Source organism: Brassica napus, chromosome C7, assembly GCF_020379485.1.
Source record: "Brassica napus cultivar Da-Ae chromosome C7, Da-Ae, whole genome shotgun sequence".
In the NCBI taxonomy this organism is placed as follows: Eukaryota; Viridiplantae; Streptophyta; class Magnoliopsida; order Brassicales; family Brassicaceae; genus Brassica; species Brassica napus.
The window spans coordinates 48,537,809-48,548,945 of record NC_063450.1 but is presented as its reverse complement, the minus strand read 5'-3'; the positions used below and the strand labels follow the sequence as shown (position 1 = coordinate 48,548,945).

The window sequence follows — 11,137 nt, the reverse complement described above, 5'->3', positions numbered from 1 at the left end:
AAAACGACAGTTGAGATCCAAGATCTAGTTAGTTAACCAGTGAAACATTGCCATCGCTGATCACTGTGATTAAGGAGTTGAGCTCCAATATATCATGCATGCAACTGTTAGGCATCTATAGGATTATAATCTCCAACACCTCAATAGAAACCTTGCATCTAATACCTTCCAATAAAGTTACACCCCCAATCATCTTGTTTGTCAAGCAATAGCCTTGCTCAATTAGGATTACTATTTACTTTAAAACCATAAAACAACAAACACCTAGAATTAATAACCTGACTAGATTTAATAAGTTCCCTAGCTCCTTATGGATTCGATCCCTAAGTACTGCAACTGAACCTCTTATTTGAGAGAGTAATTCACTCCTTAGGATAATTTGAGTGGTATCAAATTTGGCGCCGTTGCCGGGGAGCTTTGATTGCCATTAGATTTAGTGTTATTGATTCTTATTTTTTTCTCTACCCCATTCTGACACAATTTTTTTCTTGTTTTTCAGGTGTATGCCCAGCAGTACCAGAAGCAACAAGGACAAACACATGATATTCTCAGAAGATCCTGCTCACTTGGAACACTCGATCCGCAAAGACCAACGTTCCACATCGATCGACGCAACAACTTTCACGTAGACCGATTCTCGCACCCAACCGTCGACCGACACCCGACCTTCATAAATAACCTTAATAAAACATGAGAAATAATTATAAATAATCTTACTCATATGTGATATTTACAAGAATAATTGATTCGCCGCTAGGTTAGGGTCAAGTGCACGCATTATGCCTAGCGTAATTAACATTGGTTTTTATAACTACAAACAAAAATTACAAATTTTATTTATATTATATATATCACACAAACACATAATAAGATTTGCAATTAAATTAACCTAAGAAAATATAAAAAAAATTATTTTATAAACGTTAAGAACTTTAGTGAGATTAAATTAGGTTTTAAATTATGATACTGTTTTTATGTTGTTTTATATTTGTTTATTTTTTTGTATCAAATATTTCAATATAAAATAATAATAATATATTTATATTATTAAATATATTTTATTTGATAAAAAATATTTTTATTTTATATATATCACCATATATTAAAGGGTGTTTTTCAAAACCAACCCATATTTTCAAGTCAAACACAAAACCAACCTTTTTTTTTGTCCATACTATTCATCAATAAAATTTCCATACTATCCTTATGTTTTTGAATTATTCACAAAATTGCCATTTTTATTTATTTTTTATTAATTTCGAAATTAACAAAAAACCAAATACACCCTAACTATTTCTTCTTATTTACAAAAATGCCATCTTCATCAATTTTTCCAACCACCATAAACCACCATTTTTGAGCTCTAAAACTCTAGAATTCAATTTTCAACCACTTTTTTTCTCATTCTAACCCAAAAAACTTAATTTCCTCTCATCTCCTCTACATTTCCATCTAAAAAACTCTCATAACTATCATTTTCATAATCACAAACTTCATATTTTCGAGTTTTTTCATTAGTGAATCGTTAAAGATGCTTCTTTTTGCTCATATTTGGAGTTTGGACGGTTGAAAAGGTTGGAAACGAGCTTTACACATGAAAAAGGTAACTATTTACATGGTTTTCGTTCTTTTTCAGATCTGTGTCGCGACGGTAGACTGTTTTGTATGTCTACGCCTCCGTGGAGACTTACGATGCAGTCTATTTGTCAACGCACGGGTTAGTTTTGCAATTGACCAGACAAATTTTTTTTCTAACGCAGACTTCCCTAGTAGTCTCCGTCTTTACCTTTGACAACAAAAATAAAATTTTCGGTAGACTTACTAAGACGTCTACCTAAAAGAGGTTAGTTTTTCATTTGACTGAACTTTTGACTTTTCAAAATAGACTTCAACGGAAGTCTACAAAATGTAGACTGCCAACGAAGTCTATAAAAGGTCATTTTTGCATTTGACCAAAACTTTGACTTCGTGGAATAGGTTAGTTTTGTGTTTGACCAAAAAGTTTAAAAAACAATCAAAAATTTATTAAATTGTAGACTTCATATGCAGTCTTCTTATCTTAAAAAAAAAATGTAGACTGCATATAAAGTCTACTTTTTATTTTGGTCAATTGCAAAACCAACCCGTCGGATTTGAGAGTAGACTCCACAAGAAGTCTACACACCCGTAGACGTTCATTTCAATCTACTGATTTGAAGTCAAACTTGGTCAATTGCGAAACTAACCTCTTTCTAAAAAATTCAAACATGTAGACTGCATATGAAGTCTAGTTCTGAAAGTCAAATCTTGGATGAATTCTGGTCAATTCCAAAAAGTAACATTTTTAAATTGTAGTCTGAAATGAAAGTCTACATGTACAAAATCACAACTTTTATTCAACTATAGAAACCAACCCGTAAAATGGTCAATTGCAAAACCAACCCAAAGAGTAGACCTATTTGACAGTCTACGTCTGTAAACTGAAAATAATATCTACATCTTCAGAGACTGAATATTAAGTCTGCATAGAAAAATCTATACAAATGTGAATTTGTGTATTATTCATTAAATTTTTTCTAGTTTTTTTGTTTGACAGTGTGTGTTAGTTAATCCTAATGGGTTTGAGTGATTTTGAAAAGAATTTTTTTTATAATTATGAAGGTATAATTCATTTGATTTGACAATGTTGTTAGCTAATAATTGTAGACGTATTTGTAAGTCTTCGTTTATAGTTTTACTAGTAAGGCTGAGCTTGTTTCAAAGCTGAAGTCGGTGACTGTGGAATATAAATTTACATTCTCAGCATATAAGACAAGGAAAACTCTGCATGTGGCTAAGTGTCGTGTTCAAGGATGTGGTTGGAAACTTAGAGCAAGTGTGAAGCATGGGCCAAAGACATTTTGGGTGACAAAATATTCGAAAAGGATGAAGAATCAGAAAGGTTGAAGAATGTTCCTTGTGCATGATGGCTGTACACATGGTAAACTTCTTGAAATGACACAAGAAGATTATGATATGGACAACAAAATTGAGAAGATGGTGCTAACCTATTCCTTACCAGACATCATTTAAAACAAATGACTCCGAATAGGAAAATACTCCTCTTATGCCTGTCACGAATAATCGACAAGTACGGAACTTGATCGAGTTATCTAAGACACACTTTGTACGCCTTTGTGTATCAAGCATGCGCCAAATACACTAAAAAATTTTGATTGACTATATGTTAGATAATAAGTGTAGACGTTTTTGTAAATCGACAAATGTAGACTGCAGTTGAAGTCTACGTCGTAAATTCTATTAAAAGTGTATTTGTGTATTATTCATCATATTTTTTCATGATTTAATTATTTTACAGTGTATGTTAGTAAAATTTTAATGGTCTTGGATGAATTTCACAATTTAATGTGTTATAATTATACACTTGATACTTATTGCAAATTGTTTTGATTACTGTTATTCTTGAAAATTTTTGTGAAACTTTTGTATAGATTTTCTTCTTCTCACATGTGTGTTAGTTATTATTTTAGCTTATGGTGGTTTTACTTGTTTGGTTGGTTAGATCTTGTGAAAAAATTGATATCTAACAAAAAATTAATAATATCATACAAGTGAAAACAACTAAAAATGAATACAATGTTTATAGATTATGCATTGAAAAATTATTTAAAAATTAATATTTTATTATGAAGTTATTACAGAGCAATATATTAAAAAGTATTCTTGAGTATGTTTGATTTTTCATAATCTTGATGCTTCAAATAAAGTTTTGGAAAAGGTACCTGCAAAATAAGATAGAGTTATAAAAAAAACATAAGATAAAAAATGAAATCATATTTTAGTAGACTTTTTATTAAGTCTACGTAAAGTTATTGTTTAGTAGACTTTAGTTAAAGTCTACACTAATGGAAAATTTTCATATCTAAAAGTGTGCATTTAGAAAATTTGAAAATACTTTGTTCTGGAAAATATTTCAAAAATGGTTTTTTATCATCCTTGTAACAAAGCAAAAACATAATGTATGAATCTATAAATTTAGTTCATTATAAACACAAAATATCTTATAATGAATATATGGAAAGCTTACATTTTTTGGAAGATGATTTGAAAACATTGGAAGAGAATACCTGCAAAATAAAATAAAATTATGAAAAATAAGATAAAAATTAAAATCATATTTGAGTAAACTTCTAATGAAATATGCTTAAAAGTCAAGGCTAGTAGACTTCATATTTGAAGTCTACCAACAGTAAGTTTTAAGTAGATTTCAAATGAAGTCTACTCTATAAAAAAAAATAGATCTGAAAAATAAATACATTAAAAATATGAAATAAGTTTAAATCTAAAAAACTTTTAAAAATATGATTTAATAGACAAAATAGTTATAAATTAAAGACATGTTAATATGAATTTTAATATGTAACTTAATTTGAATATAAATACTAGAACACATATTTTAAATCTATAGATGTAAACCTTACATTTCTAGGAGGAGAAGAGAACAACTATGGAAGAAAATATCTGCAAAATAAGATAAAATTATTAAAGAACATAGAAAAAAATTAAAGTCATATTTTTGTATGCTTAAACTTTGTGGTTTAGTAAACTTCATATGAAGTCTGCAAGCTTTAGTAAACTTCTTTAGACTACACTGTCTGATAATTTTCAGATCTGAAAAAATCTATATATTTTGAAATGTGAAAATAATTTTAAATCTGAAAATTCTTTACATAATAGAATTTATAAGGTAAACTAGTAGCAAATTAATGTAGAGAGCTTGATCTATAAATTTATTTGAATATAAACATGTAAATACATATTTAAAATCTATTAATCTAAAACTTACATTTTTAGAGGAGATGATGAAATCCATGAGTGATAATACCTACAAAAAGATAATATTGTGAGAAATAAACATAAAAATACACATTTAAAATCTATAGATCTAAAACTTACATTTTTTAAAAGAGAAGATGAAAACCATGAATCATAATATCTAAAATGACAAGATAATATTGTGAGAAAGACTTGAGAAAATTTTAGAGAGAAAGAAGATAATGAGAGAGATTTAGAAACAACTGAGAGAATTTTAGAGAGAAGAGAGAAAGTTTTAGAGAGAAGGGAGAGAGTTTTAAAAACTTGTGCAGTCACTTTAGAGAGAGATTGTATAAATTTTGTTTATATAGGGAGATAAAAATGTAACTAGGTTAAAATTTACGATACTGTAGACTTCGTTTGAAGTCTACTAAAATTAAAATTTTGGAGTAGATCTTATAATAACATAGTAGACCTTTTTGAAAGTCTACTATAATAATTTAATTATAAATTATTATTTATTCTTTATTATTTTAATAATTTTAATATATGATTTATTAAATTTATTTCTTTATTTTTTAATAGTTATGGTATATGATTTCACTTTTTTATTCGTAAGGAACTTAACTTATTTTAAATATAATGATTTTTTGTAAAACAAATTGAAAAATATAGACTGAAAAAGACGTCTTCAGATAAATAGACTTTATTGTAGGTCTACAAAACCCTAAACCACAAATCTCAAACCCTAAATGTTTTGCTTGATAATCAAAAAGTCTCATTTATACAAAATATAAACTACTAAACATTAATATGCAGATTTAAGTTAATAAAACAAAATTTAAAATCTAACCCTATGAAATCAACTACTAAAAGACATAACATGTTAGAACCTTTTGTTTCTAAACTATGAACATAGTCTAACACATGATAACCAAATTAGTATATATTCTTCAAAATTGTTCGATTATATGAAATTTTAATTTATTTACTTCATATTATCCATTATATTGATGATTAGTTAAAAATATCACAATAATTATTTTTATACATTTTCAAAATTAAATTATTAGATCAAATTAGAGTGTAGACTACAAAACAAGTCTATAAAGTAGACTTCATAGGAAGTCTATATATATGTAGACTTCTTTTATTACGTATAGACTTCCAAAGGATAGAAACGTAAAATACATTTCTGTTTTTTGTTTGGTCATAAAGGTTAAATAGTACTTTCACTACTCCTTTAGGTTGGTTTTGCATTTGACTGAAAGTGGGGTACACTTTTACATTTAACTTGAATATTTGGGTTGGTTTTAGCAAATGTCCCTATATTAAAATTTATTTCCTATTTTGAAATTATAAATAAAGCCAATTTGATGATTTTAATTATTTGAAGCACTTTACAAACAAACAAAATGACAAAGACTAAGAGATAATAATTTTAAAAAATTAATCAATACATTTTAAAATGGACTGACACGTGTCAGTTACGAGGCATGTTTTAGCTATTTATTATGAGTTTATGTATGCAATTCAAATTCTTATTTAGTTTAGAAATGTTTTAGCAAGTTAATATTGTTTGAGTAAGTATTTTCCCTGGCTTCATAGTGCGGGCATGAATAAGCCGTTTTCCCGCCTAAATTATATTAGATTTAGACCCAAATAGTTTATAATACAGAGACACTAAAAATAAACAAACTTAAAAAAAAATAAGTTACGAGTGAGCGTCAAGTACATTTGTAGTTTTTTTTGGAATAATACGTTTGTATTTTTTTGGTCGTTTATACATTATGCTTTTAACTTTTTCCCGATCTCAATATGAAAAATTTCTGGTTCCGCCACTGATAGATACAGTCTTTCCTCCAACTACGAAGGAGATCACGGGAGACGTGTCAACCTTTGCGCATGGAATCACAAATGTTTTAAATTAAGTGATGTATAGATCGCCTTGATTTTTTTCCTACACATTAAAAATACAGAGAAACATAATTTAACAAAAAAAAGTACGATATAAACTGAGTGTATATACCTTTTGCTTTTTCTCAAAAATTGAAAGTATATTTTCTTTTAAAATTAGAAAACTTCATTTTCTCGTAAAAAAAACTATGTTATCTCGCAAATCCAAAAAAATATGTTTTCTATCAAAACCGTGAAATTACATTATGCTGACGTGACTCTAAAATTGTGGTTTTCCACCAAAATTGGAAAATTACTTTTTAATGTCAAAATCAAAAATTATGTTTCTTTCGAAAACCGTGAAACTAAGTTTTCCCACCAACTCTTTTGAAATTATTTTTTCCTAGCAAAACCGTAAAATTATGTTTTCTTACCAAAACCATAAAATTACGTTTTCGCCAAAATAAAAAAGTTACGTTTTTCACCAAAACCATGAAATTTCATGAAAAAATCATAAACTAAGTTTTTCTGTCAAATCCGTAAAATTATGTTTTCCCCGACAAAAGAGTAAAATATGTTTTCATGTCAACACCGTGAAATTATGTTTGTGCACTAAAATTGTAAAATTACATTTTCTCGTAAAAACTATGAAATAATTTTTTTCCCATCAAAACTGCAAATCTACGCTTTCTCAACAAAACTGTAAAGCCATGTTTTCTCGTCATAACCGTGGAATTAAGTTTTCTCATCAAAACCATAAAATTGTCTTTCCCACCAAAAACATGAAATTATATTTTTCCCATCAAAATCATGAAATCAAATTTTCCTGTCAAAATCATAAAATTATATTTTCTGCAAAACAGTGAAATTATGTTTTCCACCAAAATCATGAAATTACGTTTTCATCAATACTGTAAGATTTTTATTCTTGCAAACACCATGTTTTCCTATCAAAACGGTAAAATTATGTTCTTTTGCTAAAATCATGGAAATATGTTCCTGAAGTCATGGACAGTCATTGTCCATTTAGTCTTGGCCAATTGGACCATGGACCAATTCATTTTTTTGTCCAATTGGATATTTTAATTGGTCGCCTTCATAGCCCGTCTAAAATAAATCGGACTAGTCTAGCCCATCGATGACCCAACCAGTTGACAGCTTTTATTCTTCCTGTAAAACGAGAGATTGATGATTAGTCGAAGAACATGGTTGTGTATGCGACTCAACTGTAAGAAAAGAGAGAGAAGTGTCTCCACCAAAAAATAAAAGAAAAATATAAAAAATAAGAAAGTGTCTCCGATGCATCTCCGTCAGAGCTCCTCAAACTCCGTCTTCAAAGATATCTCTACGCGTCCCTGACCAATAATTCTGTAAGTTGATAAATAATCGCTTGATTTGGGTATAGGTTTACCATACAGTGTTTCACTATCAGGATGCTAAGACACAAAGAATTGGCTTTGTTACGGGCGTACCATATCAGGTCGGGGTGTCACCTGACACCACGCAAATATTAAGATATACATTATTTATTTCCCACATTGAAGCTTCATACGATAGGTATATTTCCTCTTTGTACCCATTTTTGATGATAGTTTTTTCTCTATTTATTTGTTGAACCCAGTTAATTAACACTAATCATGCGTCCGCCCCTGGTTTTGGCCGAATTGTATCAAAACTAAAATGTTATACAATCTCAGACGCACAAATTAAAAATCAGATACATACCATGAAAATTTAAAACATAGAAACTTGAAAATCAAACGAGTGTAATCAAATGAGATTATTTCCAAACCCCTCATAACTTGAAAAACACAAACAAAAATGTAGTAAACATATTTATAATTATTTTAATCATTCACGTTTGAAAGTTGCTAAGAACCATCGTGCATTAGAACATTGAACGGACAAACAAACAAATTGATTCAGTTTTTCAACTTCTTTGTATCAAGATTGAAAATGAATATGTCATTTCATCATATGGATTTACTGAATCAGAACCATTAAAGTAGATCGAGTTTCTCTTGATTCCTTCAATGTCCTTGGCAAGCACTGTGATACCCAACTCCAAAAGAATGGCCTCGTCTCCCAAAGAAAAAATCTCTTCCCACTTGCTCCCCGTCGATGAACCCATCTTGTAGATTTTAAAGTCCCATATGTACGACATACTCTCACGTACGCTATTAAGAATTAAAACATCTCCATCTACAGTGACTACCATAGAATTCTTATAACAAGCCAAATAGCGTTTGCACGGGATGGTCCCAGGATGTCTAATGGCTCCAGCTACTGTTCTGTTTACACATCCATCGACGCTTATTTCGAAAACTTGCGAGGGAACATGTCCGGAAAAATAAAAAATCGTGAGTTTATAATGATCGAGACAATAAATATTGTGATCCTTGTATACCATGTTATAACACTCGTAGATACATGGAAATTGCAATTGGGTGATTGGTTTCCCCGAGGTGTCTCCTTTCTTGATAGAAACCGCATTGTCTTCATCAAACATCCCTATAACAAGGTAATCTTTTGTTTTCTCGTCTATCCATAACACCGGAGAGATGAGCCCATAATCTGATTCAAAACTCGGTAGATTGATCCTCTGGCGTGTTAAGAGATCAAAGATATAGGGATTATATAGATAAACCTCTCGCGTATAAGTTATCATCAAAAGCCAGCTTCTATAAGTCGCCACACAATAACTCTTTCCAAAGTCGTTGCCAAGATCTTGAGTTTTGTAAACCTTGTCTTTTTCTTCAGGATTGAATAAGAGACCGTAGTTCTTGTCCTTTTGGATTAGAAACATCCAAGGGATTTGATTGTTTGGCTTAGATTGTCTGGAAGCGGAATACCAAGAGGGACAAACGGTTCTAGCTCGTTCGAAATCCGCAAATCCAAGACGATCGAAAACCAACCGCATGAGGTCTAGAGGAAGCTCGGACCAGCAATGGAGATTTCTTTTTGGTCCTGATCGAGTGACTTCCATAGTGGAGACAACATGAGAGGCCATCAGGCGAAATATGGGAGAAAATAGGGTTTTCGTTTTCTTTCTTTCTATTAGAGAAAGTTTATAAAGAGCTAACTCTCACCTCTTAGACATTAGAGACGTAGACAACTCTCGTATGTTTAGGTAAAGGTTATTGGTTACCCTTTAAATAAGACTAGTTTTTTTAACTTGGCTAAATTAATGGATCACTAAGTATTCATCCTAGTAGGGACAATTTAAAGAATATTAACTATAGTTTCATATATTTGCATCCTATCCAATTTTATTATTTCTTATATATCCAAATAAATCTTATATTCACATAGTAGCAAACCCAGTCTCTATTCTTAGGAACACATAAGAAGATGGTACACATATCTCTATTCATAGGCAAACTTGGTTAAAACACAAGAAGAAAATTGAAGGCCAAAAAAAATACCATTTTCTTACCAGTTATTATTAAAGCTTAAATTCAAAAAACAACAACGAAGAGAAACCCCTATAGATAGGATCACCCATTCCTGAAACTTGGTAAGAACCAACGAGCTTCAGTGAATGAAACAGAGGAAACAAGTTGTGGTAGTTGTTCAACCTTGTTTGTATCGAGATTGAATACAAAGATGTCAGTGTCGAACCAATCCATCTCATGAGCAGTGAAGTAAATGGAGTTACTAGTGATGCCTTCCTGGTCCTTGGCAAGCACTGTAATACCCAAATCTAAAATAATCGCCTCATCTCCCAAAGAAAAAATTTCCTTCCATTTAATGTTTCCATTTGATGAATCCATCTTGAAGATTCTAAAGTTCCATGAACAGGACATACAAGGACTTTTGCTCCTTACAATTAAGACATCTCCTCCTAAAGTGAGTACCACATTACTCCTCCTGCGAAGCTTATAGAATTCCCATGGTGCAGGCGATCTCATCCCGCCTATTTTTTTTATTTCTAGTTTTACGCAACCCCCTACGTTAACTCTGGAAACTTGCAGAGGAAACTCACCAGAAAAGTCGAAAATACGGAGTTCTTCTTCGGTGAGAGCATAGAGCTTGTGATCTTTGAATACCATGCCTTTTTGGGAACCTGACAACTGGTCCGAGATTTTTTTCCACGAGTTATCACCTTTCTTGAAATAAGCAAGATCTTCTCCTATAACAAGGTAATCTTTGCTTCTCTCGTCTATCCACAATATCGTATCGTAAGATCCGCTACAAGGGACAAGCATGCATGGTTGGTTAAGGTTTCAAGACAATGGAGATGCCACTACAAGGGACAAGCATGCATGGTGGGTTAAGGTCTCAAGACAATGGAGATGTCACTACAAGGGACAAGCATGTATGGTGGATTAAAGTCTCAAGACAATGGATTATTAGTTTATCATATCTCATCTACCATTTGCCATACTTGTAACCCTTATATATATGGGATGTTCCCATAAGCAAATCAATCAAGCAAATAAGATTC

General features: G+C 30.8%; 2 protein-coding genes across 2 annotated transcripts; both read right to left on the bottom strand.

Annotated features, from left to right (window-relative positions):
- Positions 1 to 7,656: 7,656 nt before the first annotated feature.
- LOC106420886 (putative F-box protein At5g66830) lies at positions 7,657 to 9,734 on the bottom strand. Its single transcript, XM_013861738.2, has one exon. The coding sequence runs from the start codon at positions 9,698 to 9,700 to the stop codon at positions 8,621 to 8,623; it is 1,080 nt and encodes a 359-aa protein (XP_013717192.1). The 5' UTR covers positions 9,701 to 9,734; the 3' UTR covers positions 7,657 to 8,620.
- Positions 9,735 to 10,187: 453 nt separating this feature from the next.
- LOC106420954 (F-box protein At1g69090-like) lies at positions 10,188 to 10,898 on the bottom strand. Its single transcript, XM_048764330.1, has one exon. It carries the CDS (start codon positions 10,896 to 10,898, stop codon positions 10,188 to 10,190), a length of 711 nt encoding a protein of 236 aa, XP_048620287.1.
- Between the last annotated feature and the right edge of the window lie 239 nt (positions 10,899 to 11,137).